The sequence below is a fragment of the Vanessa cardui genome, chromosome 10 (genome assembly GCF_905220365.1).
Source record: "Vanessa cardui chromosome 10, ilVanCard2.1, whole genome shotgun sequence".
Taxonomy (NCBI): Eukaryota; Metazoa; Arthropoda; class Insecta; order Lepidoptera; family Nymphalidae; genus Vanessa; species Vanessa cardui.
The window spans coordinates 11,100,213-11,120,384 of NC_061132.1; the positions used below are offsets into that span (position 1 = coordinate 11,100,213).

The window sequence follows — 20,172 nt, forward strand, 5'->3', positions numbered from 1 at the left end:
AAGCCTGTTAAAATCACTACATAACGTACACTGTGATACATGTCACTTTATAGTGCAATACAAATTTTCGTATCACGAGTTAATGAGACACAGAACATTTCTTTAAGATCTACGTATGTTATGTTAATGTTATGTAGCTGATTATCAGAAGAGATCTCTATCTATTATGTGATTTCTATTTTTTTTTATTATACTCTACATATGTATATCTATTTGAAAAGCGTTTTCAAGGCAAGAAGCTTTGAATCTTTATTTTAAGGGTAAATTTTAATATGAAGATGTACCACTGGTACAGAATGTAGATTGTAAAGTCTACTGAGAAAGACAAATAACGGTTTCAATTTTTTATTATATAAACTAGCGACTTCGCACGGATGCAATACTGACACTAAATATACTACAGAATTTGTTTATTTACGACATAATATTAGAAACTTCTAAAATTATCAGTGTTTCTTTACTTCCTCTCGAATCACTTTATCTATTATAAAAGACCGCATTAAAACCCGTTGCGTAATTTTAAAGATATAGCAAAAATAGGGACAGACAGCGGTCGTCCTTTGTTTTATACTATGTAATGATATAACAAGATATTAGGATTAATAGTAAGATCCGTTAATTTAAGGTACATCAACTTAAACTCGTAATTAATATTCTTTCCACACACTATATAGAAAGCTGAGATGGGCAAGTGGTTAGAACGCGTGCATCTTAACCGATGATTGCGGGTTCAAACCCAGGCAAGCACCACTATATTTATGTGCTTAATTTGTGTTTATAATTCATCCCGTGCTCGGCGGTGAAGGAAAACATCGTGAGGAAACCTGCATGTGTCTAATTTCATCGAAATTCTTCCACATGTGCATTCCACCAACCCACCAACCCGAATTGGAACAGCGTGTTGGAATATGTTCCAGACCCTCTCCTTAATGGAAGAGGAGGCCTTATCTCAGCAGTGGGAAATTTACAGGCTGTTACTTTACTTTCCTTTACTTTTACATTTTATATTTTATACTAAATATCTTTAAGGTTGAGCCCTTTTAAGTGTGAAAACACTTATATTTCTATCACCCATATCAAAACAAAAATATATTAGAACAAGTAATATAAGTTAGTTAAAGAGTTATAGTTTGTAATGCTTGTTAAGAAAGATAGTATAACTTTTGTCTACGTCGTGATATAACTAATATATAAACAAAGTTACTCATAATGAAATCACTGTTAATAACGTCATTACGTTTTAAATTAATGAGTCATTTGTGTAATTCTTCAAGAGCAATCAATAAACTATTAACGGATGGAACGCATACCGCAGTTAAGAGATCGTAACGAGTATCTTGTCACTTCGAATTTTGTCATGAAAATTGACAGTTCATAGGAAATTGTTTTTTTTTTTTAATGAAACGTTTTGTAACGCACAACTCGCTAAATTGAAATCTCTTTTTTTTAATTTAAACCTCATGTTATTACCTTTTTTTAAAATAATACAATGTTAACCTATACAAAATGTTTTGTAGAATCTAAATTCAGAGTAAAATTCATTCCTTTATCAACTCTTAGTACCTTATGAATTTAAACATCAAATCATTGCGACGCAATATGTCATTCTCGATCGGTAAAGCAGATTATCGCTCACACTGAGCACACGAAAATAGATCTTAAGGTGACGAACCTTTTCTTTTCTTACCCCGACTATACATTCCAAACTAGAGATATACTATTTAAAAACATTAAGTAGTTTAAGTTAATGGCGTATATTCCCTTTACATTTTCAAACCCTCTGATGACGGTAGCAGACCTTAGCCCATCAGAATATTAATACGAATTTTTACTTTTACTTATTTCTCTTGTTAACGGATGCTAGTTACCTTTTACCCAAAAATTAACCAATAAATCCCTCTACAATCCTCAAATACGTAAAATACGTAAAAATTTACATTAATCAATGCAAGCACTGTATGCCTATTCAGTCAACATAAGCAATTATATAGAGTACGACACAACTTAGATGTAGCATCGGTAAAATTCGTAAAACCGATCACATCGGAATTAAGTACGCCGCACGTGAATATGATATTTACACAAACGTAACAACGTGTAACATCATATGACCTAATATATTCGTCAATTTGACACGTTGATTTGCTTTCTCGGGTTGAACTTCAATAGCGACGAATATCGTCGAATGGCGCGATTGGGAGCGATTTATATTGGTCGTGTAAATCGGCAGGAATCGGTTTTACGAATTTTGCCGACGCTACATCTAAGTTGTGTCGTATTATAATTTTACTAAAAAACTGTCACTCTACGCAATCGAATCAATAGTAATCAATGCTGTTTAGCTATTTTTTTACTGGCAATAATAAAGTTGCCATTGACATTGCCATGACGTTGTAAATTAATAGAATAGGCCCTCAGATTTCCTCACGTTGCACTTCACAGAGATTCATTATAAACACAAACATAACACTTGAAAATCAAGAGGTGATTGCCCGTATTTGACCCCGCGACCTTCTTTTTACGATCCACGTTCCCTATGCAATGAGCTACCTTACATATACATACATACATCAATTATTAAAATTAGGAAAAGAGCATCTTTTAATGGTTAATTCGGGTTGGAGGAAAAGTTCTTTTATATAAAGAGTTATAATGATTATTTACTTTTAAATAGTAAAAACATTCATGATTCATATAATATATCTAAACATATTGTTAAATGGGTAAATTAAAAAAAAACCTTAGAAACAACGGATATCTCGAAGTATATTATTAAGCATATTAACATTATTATTTGTTCATACAATTTCAAAACATTTGCATGATCTCTTGAATTAAAACCGATCCATATATTGATGCAGAATTTTCGTTATATACAAAACCAATACGGGGTAATTAACGTTAAAGTATCGACGTTTTAATAAAATATCTATCCGTAAAGTTAACAAATATAATCTTGTATTTTTTTGCTGTATTTACTCTGACTCGTCTCACACACACTAAAACATTTTATAGACACATTAATGCACATCAATAATGTAATTCTAAAAGGGCGCACCTTGGTGAATGAGTATATACTAATATTTTAGATAAAAAAATAATTATGTCTGTCTGTTACGTTTAAACGAATATGATGAAATGTAGTATGACGCAAACGTTATTTTTTATACCTAGAGAACCTACCCCCCACTTTCTAACGAGGTCAAAGCCGCAGGCGAAAACTAGTAGCTCTATATATGTACGCAGTGCATTTTGTTTTTGACATAATCGTAATAAAATTTTTAGTTTAGTATTTGTTTTAGTTTTATTTTGTAATTGTATACTCTTGCCTGTCTACCTTTCACTGATCTGTCTATTTTCACTCTTCTGGGTATGTTGGAAGTTAAGCATACCTTTTAAATTTTGCTTTCCTGTAACTTATATATTTATCTCTGTACTGTATCTGGCAAATTTTAATAAACTGTCAAATAAATAAATAAAGAACCGATAACCCTCTGCTCAATTAAAATAGTTTTAGTGTCGTTGTTAACGATATAAAATTGTAATTAAACATTTATATACTTGAGAACAAGCTTATAACAATTATAAAGGCGTTCCAAATATGATTTTGGCGACAATGTAAAGCTGAATATTAATTGGCGGCCATTACGCGTCGTGGTGATTTCCTTTAACGATGGATTGATTGTACGTCGAACTGCGCACGCGCACAAGGTTTTATACTACCTTTTTATTAGCTGTCCTACTTTGTAATTTTTATTATTTTTTATCTGTGGTTATAAAAGTTACTATTTTTAACGAGCTACATTCAAATAAGGCTTGTTTAATACTTATTGATCGTATAAATCAGTAGAATTGAAAACCGATGGAGTCATCGTTATTGCGACAGAATATAATTATGTTGATTAAAATACATTTAAATATGGAATATCTAATTTTTTTTTGTATATTAGTTACATATATTTACTCTACATCTACCTATTCGTACTGTTGCACATGACCATATATGACACATATCAATTACGCAGTTCAAGAATACTATGCTAATACGATAAGAATACAGATAATAATAAAAATATATATAATTACAACACCAAAATGAGAAATGGAAAAAGAGTCACTTAATTTTTTTTAAATTATACAGCACTTCTAATGTTTTTTAAATTATTGAAAATTATTATGAAAGTTTTGCTATAAACTGATAAAACTTCAAATTGCATAAGTTCGGTAAACTATGAGCGAACGTTTATTAATCAAAGTGTCAATACTTCTCGATAGGATTTAGATAAAAATAATATTATAGCTTAGAGTTAAGAATTTTGTAAAATAATTCAATAGTACTCAGTCAAATTAAATTAAGCATGTTTCAAATTACTACGAAGAATAAACAACGTAAATTCTTATGTCAACTGTGATAAACCGAAAATTATTAATAAAATACAGTCAAATGCTATGTTTAATAAACAAAAGAGTATCAAAATGATTAATTAAAATGTTACTATTATAATAAAAAAATTAATAATTATCGTATTTGAATAACACAACATGTAATGTGTATTAGATATTATTAATTGGAAATATTTTTAGCGTTGTTTAGTAAACATCAGGCGCCTGGAGTTGACTGACATTTGACGTTATCTTAATGTTTATTTTAAATGAAATAGTAAGCTCACCTCATCCTCTTCATCGTCATTGTAAAACGGATCCAAGAGCAGATTCTTCCAATAAATCACATCTGGTGGTACGGCATACGCGTCGTGATCCCTCAAATTCGCGTACAGAGGGCTCTCCCTCCCCACACCCTCGGAACTGGCACTGATAGAACAACTCTCGACCTCAACACTGCCGCCACAGGAGCACCCTTCGTCCGTGTAACTGTACCCGTACTCGATCTCCTCGTAAATGTTCTCGTCGGTGAGAGCGTCGCGGACCGGCTCGTAGCCGTCGTCGCACGGCTTGTCCGGTGTCATGGCGACGACTGACTCGCACCTGTCTCCCACCTCTTGTAGCGCGTAAACAGAGAACGGCTGAGGCGAGAAATCGCTCGCCGTGTCGAAAGACAGACTCGATATCGTCGCCCTTTGCTGCGCCTGCGACAACACGCGCCGCAATATCTCGTCCGAGTTGTGGTAGCCGCTCGAGTGCGACCACACCGCCGCGTAAGCCTCCTTCACAGCGTCAGGGTCTGTATTATCAACATTGCACTCCTTGTAGCTCCAGCACGTGCTCTCAGAGTCGCTGTCCGACTGGTTCGCCGATTCCGTGTTGTCTTTGATCTCGACGTTGTCGTACGAGGGCGACGGAGTCCTCATCCTCACTTTCCGCGGCGGCACTGGTGGTGGAGACTTGCGTTTTTCATCCGTCACCTTCGCACTTGTTGCCGGCGTGCTTGTCACAAACGAGACATCCGATACCGTCGAATCACAAACACTGCAATCTACGGAAACACTGTTTTCGTTTTGCACTTGAGTTGTTTGGTCACTGATAACTTTAATTTCGGTTTCGACGTAGTCACTTTGGTTTATACCATGCAAGCACTCGTCGAAGATGTTGAGGATGCTTTGGGAGACTTCTTGCTCTGACGGCGCGAGATTTCTTTGGTATTCATCTAGCTTAAATATTTCCTTGCCTAGTTGGGATAGTATCTCGTCGAAGGCACAGTCCGACTCGGTATCCTCCGATATGGCGGACGGAGGTCTGACGACGATGAGGGGGTCGTATTCTTCTATGGAGGCGCGTATTGTCGTCAGCCACGCGATTACCGGCTGTGCGGAGCGGTCGCGCAGTGTTTCCACGACGGCGTGCGGTATCCAACTTGTGACCTCACACATTTTGCCGTTCGCTGCAAAACACGATAACCGGTGTATGAATCAACCGTGGGATTCCGCGAATGCTCGTCCCTTAACACGTCTCCGCACCGTTACTGCGTTACAATTGAACTTACGAGACCGGCCCGCGATATCGGCGACATTTGCACTCGCCTGATTACTTATCGTGATATTTCTTCCTAATGTAAACGTTACGAAAACATCCCGCGATACCCATTGTGACCTCCGATAAACATTCGCAAACTCGATCGTTGCTCGTATAAAGAAAAAAAAAAAACACAATATTTTTTTTTTTCGAAATGTCAAAGTGACGTTAAGTTCGCGCGTTTTTCCTCGAGATGATATAAAAATGTAGCGGTACGTCCGCGCGCGCCCCGTCCGCCGCGATAGTGCTGTACCGTCCGACAATTAATACGAATCGTTCATTCTGAGCAGAGTCTGTGACCGATATTCCACGTTATTTCTGTTGCGGAGCGGAGCGTGGCGTAACCGCACTAAAAACTAAAAGCAAATGCAATGTGCATTAGATAAATGAAGCAGGCGCCGGGACGTACGCATATCTAAGAGTATGAATTCATGCGTCCCCAACCGAGGCCCGCTGCTTTCATGTATATTTTGTTATCTGTGTTGACATAAGAATACCTTCGCTTCACTAGTGTGTAAAGAGCGAACATATGTTTGCGCACATATTTGCAATACTAAATGTAACGTAATACATTCTACAATCAATTGTAAATTACACAACAACAAACTATAGTACACCAGTTTGTTTTTGTTGATACAACATTTAACAATATTTATTTTTTGGCTTTACATAGCTAAACCATAGTCAAAATTCTAAACATAATATACATAAAACTAGCCAATAGATAATATATTTTTTATTGTAATAGTAATACTAAGACTCCGCTGTCCATCCGTCTATCTGTCTGTCACCAAGCTGTATCTCATGAACCACTTAGACAAAAATACACTTGAAATTTTCACAGATGATACGTTTATTTTGACACTATAATAACAAATACTATGAAAAAGCATAATATACTTGATTAAATAGGGTCTTCGCCCATGCAATATACGTGATTTTGTTTGCCGTTTTTTATATGACTACTAAGATCTGTCATCATATTTATGGTCACACCAAACACTCGAAAGGTGGTAAAAAACATGGAGAAACAGTTGAAAATCATCACATAATAATGAGAAATTCCTTTATATTAAAGTTTGTACAACCTACTTTTCACGATCGTATAATTAAAACGGCATGCGGCCCTCACTTGGTAGCCCGCTAATGAACGAACAAGGAACCACAGAAGCTAATGTAAGGCGAATCCATTCATAAGAAAGCGAGAAACAACGTTAAAGACGAATATGTACCTTATGTCAAATGAAATAAAGTGCAAAATCGAATAGCTGGTTGTTTTCTTAAGTCTTTATAGTTGCGAATTCACGTCAATGGCCACTGTTTGGCACATGTGAAAATATCATGTTTCCATCGAAGCCAGCATTTCCTCTGTCTATGAAATTATATATTGTAGATTCATTTTATCTGAAAATATCTAGTTTGGTTTGGAACTCAAATATTAAAGGCATCATCACATAGTATAAAACAAAGTCGCTTACCGCTGTCTGTCCCTATGTATGCTTAGATCTTTAAAATTACGCAACTAATTTCGATGCAATTTTTTTTAATAGATAATTACGAGAAGAATGTTTTTAATGTGATGTAATAAATAAACAGATTCTGTAGTATTTAGTATTAGTATTGCACACATGCGAAGCCGGGTCGAGACGCAAGTTTTCTATAAGATGACTCTCCTCATTCATATATTGACACAATAAAGTCAGATATTAACATTACACTAGTTAAAGTAATGTTCAACGACTACATAATATATAATCGTATATATAATATAGTGTTTATTTTAAAATATTTGTTGACGTTTAACTATTAAAAATCAGTACAATTCTAAATAAGCCGTACGCATACTTTTGAAGTATAAGAAATATTTTAGACAATTATAAACTTGTCGACTTCCAAGCTTGATATATTACATACATATATAATTGTATTTAAATAACACAACTTTGTATTTCTAAATGTTTCATAAGAGTAACTACTGATTTTCTTGCCGATTCCAGCAGTGGTAGCTCCACTTAATATAATTTGTTGAATGACGGTTCAAAAGTGTAATATCCAAAAACAACAACAGCCTGTAAATTCCCACTGCCGGGATAAAGGCCTCCTCTCCCTTTGAGGCGAAGGTTTGGAACATATTCCACCACGCTGTTCCAATGCGGGTTGGTGGAATACACATGTGGCAGAATTTCTATTAAATTTGTCACATGCAGGTTTCCTCACGATGTTTTCCTTCACCGCTGAGCACAAGATGAATTATAAATACAAATTAAGCACACGAAACAGCGGTGCTTGTCTGGGTTTGAACCCGCAACCATCGGTTAAGATGCACTCGTTCTAACCACTGGGCCATCTCGACTCTCATAATATCCTACTTTGAATATTTTTATTCTTACTCAAACATATTATTGAGAGGCATTTGTTGATATTTGGACAACATTTTGAAATGGTCTACATACGCGTATGCGTCACCAAGGTCCGGTCACTCGCCCACAACGCCAGCAGCTGCCTGCTACTCAATTCAGCCAATCAACGGCTATAATTACTAATTGCACTCAATGGAGTTTAATTTATACTTTTTTTTCGTTCATTCGTTCATTGCTCAATCCATACGGGTGTATATGGTAACGAGATAATTATATATTTTAGTTCATTATTCCTTAATAACTAGAAAGGGATCTAGCGTTGAATTAACATATATTTTATAACGTTTCATTTTACGCAGAATAATAATTATAAAACGATATCTTATTAATGAATCTCTATGTCTTGAGACAATTCGTTTCCTGATTTTGAATGTGTGGTTTGTTTATCCTTAATCGATTTTTATCATCGTATCTTTTCAAAATATCATAAATCAATAAATAATTTATAGATATAACTGTACCTACCTATTTATATCGACATTGAAATTATCTATAGAAGAAAGAAGAAACTGCGGAGCCTAGGGAATATATTTAACTAGAATGAAATATACATATATAATAGTTGAACTTGCGGCCTTAATCGCGCGAAATATTGTAAACTGTCAAAATGTTTAGCGGTTTTATCGTGAAGGGGTAATATAGAGAGTTACTCTTTCGTTTATAATATTAGGATAGATTTTTATATAAACATACGAAGACCAGTTAATTTAGACCAGATAAGAGTGCACCTCGTTATCGGGAGATAGAGTATAATTGAATAATACATAGCAATGTGTACCTTGATCTAAGTGAATAGCCTACAGAAGAGAGGCGATTTTATCGTGAATAAATACCTCTTAAAATTATTATATTTTTTATTATTATATAGAACTAAGTGGTGACTACCGCTACCCATAGAAATGACATTAAGAAATATTAACCATTACTTACAGCTACAGTGTGCCATCAACTTTGGGGACTACGATGTTATGACCCTCGTGTATCAAACCGGAACACACCGGCCGTGCTAATATTTCTTGGGAAAACGTCGAAGAAAACCGGAACAAACTTGTGTTTATAAATCGAGTATTCGTTAAACGAAGTCTCTGACGATACGACATGGGAACCTTCAAGAAAAGAGCGTACTTCTTTCTTAAAGGCCGGCAAAGCACCTGCAAGCCCCCTGGTGTTGCAGATGTCCATGGGCAGTGGTAATCACTTTCTATCAGGTGAGCCTCCTGCTCGTTTGTCACCTATGTCATAAAAAAATCAATACTGAATACTTATTATTGCAGTAGAATAACTGAATTGGTGGTGCCACCCAGAACATCCTGCATAGAGATCTACCACCAACTACTACTAATACCAACTTTATAAAAAAAACCTGCTCACTTAAAAAATGTAAAATCATTCAATGCATTTAAGACCAAACTGGATAATTACATTAAATCACAATAATTTTAAGTAATAGTAATAGTATAATTTGATATTGTATTATTATTATTATTTAAAATGATCATTTGAACAATAACTAACCAATGCGTTGAATAGTTTATTTTAGGACGAGCACAAATGTTACTTTTCTTTTTATGAGTATTCTCATGTAAGCAACTTTTGTCTTTTTTGAGAATAAGTGTCTATAAACCTAAACCTAATACTGGAATATACATACATGGATAGGATTCAACGAAATAAACGTACCGTGCGACAAGTAATTTTCACCAATCATAACTCGAAACGAATTATATTTTTTAGCCATTAATTTTAATAGATGTGGGATGCGTTAAAAAGCACATTGGTTATTAGGCCGCAGCTGTGATCGCCCGCATGTATAATCAAACAGATAACGAATATTCTCTTAACATCTGACATTTAGTCTAATACTTCGATCTAGAATTGTTATCGAAGGAATTATTGGGTGCATTTCAATCAACATACGTCATAAATAGGTTAATATTATTTTAACGTGAACTTGCAATTACATATATATATTTTTTATACATATATTGCAGTAGAATCTGCATTGTGATATATATTAATACGACTTTTCGCCCGTGGCGTCATGTGTTAAAAAAAGTAGCCTATGCCATTTCTTGGACCTCAAGTTTGCTGCATACCAAATTTCATCAAATTCGATTCAGCGGTTTGGTCGTGAAAGACTGACAAACAGAGTTACTTTCACATTTATAATATTAATATAGATATATATGTAAATACTTAAATTAGTTTATTTCGTATGCTTTGAATTTTCAGACGAAATATACTTCAATCGTATAGTACGAAAATCTTCGTAAATGTAACAAGCGCTTTACAAAATGAGATCATTACTTTGTATATGGTTCCGGCAGAGTGCAAGGCATAGCATGTAGTTTCTATGTCTATATTGTCTATGTATATTTTTAAAGTTATTACAAGATATTATGTTATTAGATATATAATACATCAATTTTCATAGTATCGAAAATATGTTTTTTTTTCTAAGCTCCTTACAAGCAATTTGATTCCTATTTCAGTAAAATTTAAGCCTTTAAAAACATACGAAGTACGGTGTCAAGCCTAGCAACCGGTTTCCTTAATCAAGCAACTTAAATTGCATGTAAGCAGATTATTCTGAAAAAATAAAAACAAATGACATCACATCATCAATGAACGATCAGCGATCACTTGTTTTTAAAACCAGTAACTCAAATCCGGTTTAAACCAGTTAATACTGGATACCCTGGAACAGATATTACTAGAATATAAAGGTTAATTTAGACTATTTTTTTTCGTACCACAATTCCAGGAATGGTAACACTCAAAAACATCACAGCTTATAATTAACATCATACGAATGTACCTCAAAAACATTTGACTACACCGGATGCGACGTATTGTCGGCCATTTTAGTCATTAACATATCAATTCGATGGGTCGTTAATATTTTACAGGCCTTTTGAGTTCTAGCCTTTTATAGAATTATTTATAACTTACCAAATATAACATTTAATTGTTTTTTTTTCTTTGTTGCATAAATACTTTGTCACTAGTTATTTTTTATCTGTCAAAAGCGTAGATAATGACGTAGCGTAAGCGTAAATAATGCAAATAAAAAATAATATATATTTTTTAATAACGATATAATGATGTATTTTTTTATTGTGACTTAACTCTTCACAAACAACATTACCAATACAACATTGAATAAAATTAAAAAAAAAAAAACATCATTCAACTACGTTCTACATCCGCGACTCGATCAATCATTCAATCGAAAAAAAAAACATTCGTTCATCCGTCTTGTTATGAAATAGAACATGACAGCTAGTGAGGCATGCTGCATCAATATGCCGCGAATCGAACCGCTAAATTATGCCAATATGATAAATTACACATATACATATATATTTTATCTGCAAAACATCTGCAACTTTAATAAATCTAGCTATAGATACATACATACATATGAAATTGTTAAAATATAATAAATAATAAATCTAGCTATAGATACATACGACATATTAAATTGTTAAAATACAATTCATAATAAAAAAAAATTAAATTGTTTATTATTTAGATCGGTTATATTTTAAAAATAAATCGAAAGCACACATCAGTTCAAAGGCTCAGAAAAATACATGGAGTACCTAACAACTAACCCCATCTTATTTAAATAAGGGTAAAAGCCGGGAGAAAAAAATAATATTTTCGATGTTTTTGTAGTACTTTCCTATTGGTTTAAAAAAATCTGTACTACTATTATAATTGCGGAACGTAACTATGTCTCTTACGGTTTCAATATCAAACCACTGAACCCTAGAACCCCAAGGGTCCTGTCAACCTTCCCTTAAAACGAGCAAAAAATAAATATATTTATGAGATTTATGGGTAAAAAAAGTAAAGTTACAGTCTATAAATTTCCAACTGCTGGGTTTAGGCCTCCTCTCCCATTAAGGAGAGGGTTTGGAACATATTCCACCACGCTGTTCCAATGCGGGTTGGTGGAATGCACATGTGGCAGAATTTTGATGAAATTAGACACATGCAGGTTTCCTCACGATGTTTTCCTTCACCGCCGAGCACGAGATGAATTATAAACACAAATTAAGCACATATATATAGTGGTGCTTGCCTGGGTTTGAACCCGCAATCATCGGTTAAGATGCACGCGTTCTTACCACTGGGCCATTTCAGCTCAGATTTAATTTATCAGATAATTTTTTTTTTAACAATACTTCAAATAGTTTTGTAAAATAATCTAAATCATTTTCTTACCGGACCGGAAACAAAAGAAACGTAATAATCGAAATAGGTTAATTACTTGCTATGTTAACGATAAACAAATCACTTAACTAAGTAATAAGTCGTTAAGTTAATTTATAACTTTATTAAGTATTACGTGTTTTGCTTGAAATCCTATTAGGAATTCCGTGTTTATTTATAAAGTTAAGTTAAGTTAGAGACTGGCGGTGTACAGTCTAATAAGTTAATATTAAGGGCTGTTTGTCTTTATGAGTCGATATGGCCCAGTGGTTAGAACGCGATCTTAACCGATGATTGCGGGTTCGAACCCAGGCAAGCACCGCTGATTCATGTGCTTAATTTGTCTTTATAATTCATCTCGTGCTCAGCGGTGAAGGTAAACATCGTGAGGAAACCTACATGTGACAAATTTCATAGAAATTCTGCCACATGTGTATTCCACCAACCGGCATTGGAACGGCGTGGTGATGTTCCAAATCTTCTCCTCAAAGGGTGAGGAGGCCGTTAGCCCAGCAGTGGGAATTTACAGGATGTTGTTCTTGTTTGTTGTTGTATGTCTTAAAGATTACTTATGGATCACTTACACGGGTAAAATTAAGAGCAGTCATGCTTGCATATATAAATTACTAGTAGTGGCCCGCGGTTTCGCTCATTTTAGGGTGATGATTGTAATGTGTCAAGCAAAACAGTAGCCTTTGTCCTTTCTTGGAGCTCGAGTTAGCTTCATACCAAATATCATCAAGTTCAGACCATCGGTTTGATCGTGAAAGAACGACAGATAGACCAACAGAGTTACTTTCACATTTATTCCATTGTGTAGATCATTTTTATAAATCTCTACAAAGTGTAAAACAAAGTCGCTTTCGCTCTTTGTACGCTTAAATCTTTCAAACTACGCAACGTGTTTTAAAGCAGTTTTAATTAATAAACATAATTCAAGGTTTAAATGTATAATACATGGATATCATAAGTAGCGAAAAGTCGAAAGTGACAACTTTCCTAGCTGGACGAAAACAAAACATTTTCTTTTTTTTTTTTTTCTTCAAAATAAATGTTGTGTATAAGATATACACGTATACAGCCAGGACAGATAGCTAATTAATAACAAAATTGATAATTCAGTAATCGTTTTATATTAATTTAACAAAAAATATCATGTAATTAAAAAAATACGAGAGATTATTTCTATATAAGCTTTATTATGAGAACATAATGATCGCTAATACGTAGTTAAGCACCATTAGGTATTACTGTTTCATCACTACACCGGAAAACTGTACCACAGATTAAAAACACCATCGCCAGATTGTTTTGTATTTACAACCTTGTGGTATTGAAGCACGTGTTTTATGATTTATGGTAAGGTATGTGAGGTGAAATGTTAGTAAGTATTTGGGTGGTCTTAGCTGTGGCGAGTTTAACTGGAGGCAATCTTGGCGAGTCTTCAAAAGCATAAAGCCTATAATTTTCCAGAATTTGATATTTTAACTATTTAGAGTACTAATATTACAATTAGAAACAACAAAGTAAGAAGGATATTCATGTAATTATCACATAGTATTAATTTATAAAACAAAGTCGCTTACCGCTGTATGTCCCTACGTATACGTATGCTTAGATCTTTAAAATTACACAACGGATTTTGATGCAGTTTTTCTTAAAACATAGAGTATATATATAGCATACAATATAGTAAATTCGAATTTAAAGGCCTCATTTTGCAATTTAGAGCCTTATACATTACCCCACAAAACTCAGTCATTATATTTCGACTTGTTGCGACTTGACTGTGCCAGAATGAGTAGGCGATTCTACAAGAGTAACCAAAATTATCTAAAATCTAAAAAAAAGTAAATACTATATATTATTTTACATATTCTTGTCGATAACTCATAATTTCATAATGTTTGCGTTTACGAGAATTGTGAACCCGGATGAAAAGGCGGAAGCCTTTTTATTGTAACCAGGACGCAATATTTATGCAAGTAATAGATAGCATACATAGATCGTAAGAATAAATAATAAAAGTCACTGAATAGATATTGTTTTCAATTATGATATCGATTTTATTTATTTCAAATATAATTTTTTTTTAAATTTCTGTTTTCTTTTTGTCTTAGGCGCAATAAAAACATCACATACTCCCACTTTATCTTAAACTCATCGTATGTTTAACTAAACGAGTAGTATATAACGATGATGTATATAAATTTATTATCAGTATTTAAATATTTACATATAACTCCAATGACTAACGCCCCAAAAGTAACATAATATGTTTTGTAAATATACAATAACAATAATTATATATATCGGCGTTAATGTTGATGATGTAGTAAATAAAAGAAAGTCCATTAAAAATACTTACTAACATATAATATTATGATGAAATAGTAATCATCATAGTATTTAATCAGATTTAATCGTGATATCTAAATGAAGCAACAAATAATTAATAAATTAAAGTTTATAGTCATTATTATTGTGAAATTCATGAATGTACATGATAATACAGTTTATTTGTACTCATAATAATTTACTGCCATCTGTTGGTCGTCGCTGGAACTAACACACAGTATTAATTTTGTCGTGCGTAATGTAGTACTCATGATCTTTCACTAGATGTCGCATGAATAGAAAGCCGCATTCAAAATAACTTAAATTTGTTTAGAATTTATGTTATTAAAATTATTTTAAATTATTTCAATAAATATAATCATTTATAATTGAACAGTGTTTTACTTGTTCAACAATCATTTGCTTTATGTACTCTTCTCCTCGGTAGATGGCGCTGTACTATACGTGTTTAAAAACACGATAAACAGAAACTATTTGTTGATGTACACGATAAAATAAAATGTATATGTACTATAAATTATTACAAATTTTACTCTTATAAAAGATAAGTAAACATTTTGTATAGAATGAATTTAAAAATTATCCAGAAAACCGAATTTTCAAATTTACTAAACTCAAAATTGCCGTTAAGTTATTGAAATTAACATTTCATAATTTGATTTATATTAGAAAAATGTTAAATTGCTTAGCACGATACTGATATTATGAAGTATATAAGATTTTTTAATAAATTACTTACCAAAATATTACGAAGAACAGTCTTCGTTTCGTATTCGACTCGTGCGACAAAACACTTCACGAAATGTTTTGTCATATAACATATTTAATTATTAAAATAATAGTGCCCTTGTCACTCAACAATAACAAGCAATTACGTGAGAATTCTAACGAGCTATACATCCAAATCGTTTTAGCCATTTAAAAGTTGTAGTAGATTAAAAAAAACTCGCATACATACGTGAAAACATTATCGTAGTTCAATTAAGATAATTTTGAATGTTGAATGAATGTTATTAGAACTTACTCATATATTACTCTAGCGATCCGCCCTGGCTTCGCACGGATACAGTGCTGATACCATATATATTGCAGAGTGTCTTACAATGTTCACAGTTTTTAGTAATTCTTTACTATACTGTCCACGTATTATATACAAAAACCTTCCTCTCGAATCACTATATCTATTAAAAGAATCGCTTCAAAATCTGTTATGTAATTTTAAAGATCTAAGCATACATAGGGTAGGATATAATGGCTGATTTACAAATCTGCCGCTAGTAGGCTATTCAATTTTTGCCGCCCCTACTTTTTTTTTGCAACATTTATGATTTGTGTTCTATCGTCCTCATTACATCGGTTTTTTCCGTTATTATTATGATTATAAACTAGGTGATATTTCTGTCAATTACTAGATTATTTTTCCAATCCGCTATGTAGTGACGAGTATACGGATTACGAATGTAATGTTTATACATATAGTAATAAGTATTTTTTTAAACTTCTGTAAGATAATGACAAATTTGGGATAAATTTGCCGCCCCTCTAAATCTGCCGCCCTAGGCTCCAGCGTACTTTGCCTATTGGTAAATCCGCCACTGATAAGGACAGACATCAGTAACCGTCTTTGATTTAATACTAATGAAGCATGATTTGTTTCAACAGTCAACAGCATAGGAACATTGCTTTAATTGAATATTTTTTTATTTATTTAATATTGAATAGATCACATACTTGAATATTAAAAGCTTGTTATGTATAAATACAGACAATATATCTTGACTTCGTGACGTAGCACACGCAAGGTCAAACGACATAATATGATAAAGATAACTGTGGATTAGTCTAACGACCGTAACGGGCATATTAGCGTTTCGCCTTTTAATTTAACTGATATTAGTACCATTTATAGTATATATGTGAAGTTGACGACCTCCATGGTCGAGTGGTGTGTACACCGGTTTTCATGGGTACGCCAGTCTGAGGTCCCAAGGGTTCGATTCCCGGCTGAGTCAATGTAGATTACCATTAGTTTTCTATGTTGTCTTGGGTCTGGGTGTATATGGTACCGTCGTTATTTCTGATTACCATAACACAAGTGCTTCAGCTACTTACATTGGGATCAGAGTAATGTATGTGATGTTGTTCGCTCATATATCCTGCGTTACTTAGACGATATCGTTGAGATAAATTTTGTTAAAATTTAATTTTTTAAATAGGCTGTAGGTTTGTATATATATCACGAAATATCAAAAATGCACATTATATAATATACTAGTTGTGGCCCGCGGTTTCGCTCATGTTTTAGAGGGGTAAGTTGACATGTGTCAGGCAAAAAAGTAACCTACATCCTTTTTTGGAGTTCAAGTTTACTTCATACCAAGTTTCATCAAATTCGCGTCATAGGTTTGGTCGTGAAAATATAACAAACAGACAGACAAAGTTACTTTCACATTTATAATATTAGTATAATATAAATATTATCAATCACATCAAAGACTGTTTAAATAACAATATTACATACACAAATATATTAGTAGGTGTGATCAAGGTCTCTGTAAATTTACTTTTTTTTATATTGGCAAAAGTTGCCAGTATTATCTATGAAATAAAAATGAAGTGTTTTTGTTGCCAGTTATTATGATGATTAAAAGAATCTTTATTTTTGGTATATGGTAATACTGTTTATAAACAGTAAGAGTTATGTACAAGACTAATTTAGCAATTACTATACGGACAACGGTAGTGATATTAATAGTAATGTAGGACAGACGGCTTGGCGCCCGCCCAAGCTAACAGACGAATAAGTACGGACAGAACAAAAATATTTTTCAAATATTTCCAACTTATTATAAAAAAAACAAGGATATATCTTTAAAAAAAAGTACGTATAAAATTAATTTAATTTCCTTTTAATTACTTCTGACATCAACATTATTCTAGAAATATCTAGAACTTATGTTAATTTGCGTTTGCATTAGTATAAACATAATCTTCAAATATCTCTTGGCACAAACACTTGTCAACTGTCTATTCACTACCCTTATACTCATAGTGGACTGCAGTTCACACACAAAACCGGAAAGATGTCATAGGACCTTTACCTCCTTCGAAGTATAACAGGCTGCATTCATCAACGGTTATCAATACCATGTATAGAAGTATCTTGTAATAATTAAACGTCAACTAATCTTTATTCATACGCTACATAAACGCTTTTAAACTTTTTTTTTATTTGATTTGTCTAGCTGGTCTATCGTTTCACTTCTAAGGATATATGCTTCATCCGTTTGATAATTTATTTATTTATTTATTGGAAATAGTCACACCATCGATTTATCACTAACACATTCACTTAGCAGTAGATACAGGGTATTCAATCTAGGTGAATAAATAATTATAGGTGTAAACAAAGGCGCAACGGATAAATAATGAAATAAAAATACTCGCATCTCTTATCGACATATTCTAATAAGTTACATATAGTACCAATAATAGACACCTCAATTTATGTAATACTTACGAACCGTCCCGATATGTACCGTTACACTATGATCTTTACAACATAATGTATAATGTATATACTTGTATAATATATACAAGTGATAGACTTGAACTTACACACTTAGTACTTCAGACTGGCCTGTTAACTTTTCACTAAAAGTCATTCATCAGTCAGGTTACATACCCTTCAAAGTAATAACGACGATAGATTCCAGTATTATTATCAAAAAGAAATGACTAATCCTAAATTTGTAGTTAATCAAATATGGACTAGACTTCCCCTTTTACCAAATGTTACGAACATGATAATTGCAAATTTGCAGCGTGTTACTATTTTTATTATCAATGCTATTAAAAAAACGCTTTTCCTTCTCAACCCTTTACGTTCCACCCTCGATGCTGCAAAATCACACGGTTAGTTATTTTACGTCCCAAAACAAACAGTTTCACCGTGTTACGAATTTGTTAGGGATTTTGGGCTTTATTGTCTGGACTACTAACACTGATAATAATACATTTATTGGAGGCTAAACTCATATAGTATTAATAATTATTTATCATTAAATCCAGTTTTGGTAGATACTCAAAAGAATATACGATTGTTTTTTAAAAATAGAACTTTTTCATTTTCAAAACAATTATTTATATCAAGGACTTAAGTAGATATATAAAAAAAAAACAATTAAAAAATAATAGCAAAATTTTTTCTGCAGTCTGTACGGTCGCTACGGTCAGTGGACCTATGTATGAATTTAGTACTAAATTGTTACGACGCACTTATTTATATTTCCAAGATGTTTTGGTAAATAGGTTAATTTTTATGCGCATTGTGTTCAAAGAATTCAAATGGTATTTCTTCCATCAAGGTCATCTGATGTTTAACGGTATTTCTAAAAGTTTTAAAAAACCGACTCTCTAATTAATTATTATTACTAAAATTTTACTTGGTGGTAGGGCTTTGTGCAAGCCCGTCTGGGTAGGTACCACCCACTCATCAGTTATTCTTCCGCCAAATAACAGTACTCAGTATTGTTGTGTTCCGGTTTGAAGGGTGAGTGATCCAGTGTAACTACAGGCACAAGGGACATAACATCTTAGTTCCCAGGGTTGGTGGCACATTGACGATGTAAAGAATAGTTTATATAAGAAATATAACAGTGTCATTGTCTATGGGTGATAGTGATAATTTACCATCAGGTGACCCATATGCTCATCCGCCAATACTATAAAAAATACTGATCAAACAAAGACAACAAGAACAATTAGAGAGATACACGAATAGCTCATTTTTGAGTCAATTAATTGTAGCAAGTGTATCGGATAGCCGATAAATTACCCCTCCCCCCATTCATACACAACGTACATACCCACAGAACACTAATTACATTTTCCTTTATTCCCTTTAAAAATACTTAAAATAGTAAAGTTATACTATTTATTATAATATATATATATATATATATATATATATATATATATATATATATATATATATATATATATATATATATATATATATATATTATAATAAATATAAGCATAATCTTCACATATAAACTCTTGGCACAAATACTTTTCAACTGTCTATTCATTACCCTTATACTAAGAGTTGTATGCAATCCACAGACAAAACCGGAAAGATGTCATAGGACCTTTACCTTCTTCGACGTATAACAGGCTGCATTCATCAACGGTTATCAAT

The 20,172-nt window shown here is 33.0% G+C and overlaps 1 protein-coding gene across 3 annotated transcripts in view; it reads right to left on the bottom strand.

The window, feature by feature from the left end:
- Nucleotides 1–20,172, bottom strand: part of LOC124533212 (rho GTPase-activating protein 27-like) — a 137,359-nt gene that overhangs the window by 42,236 nt on the left and 74,951 nt on the right. The window contains exon 1 of one of the 3 annotated variants that reach the window (XM_047108402.1): nucleotides 4,671–6,221. The exons of the other annotated variants lie outside the window; for them this stretch is intronic. Within the exon in view, the coding sequence (XP_046964358.1) occupies nucleotides 4,671–5,828 (1,158 nt within the window). The 5' untranslated portion in view covers nucleotides 5,829–6,221. Of the gene's footprint in view, nucleotides 1–4,670; nucleotides 6,222–20,172 lie in introns of those variants that run through there. 3 annotated transcript variants of the gene reach the window in all.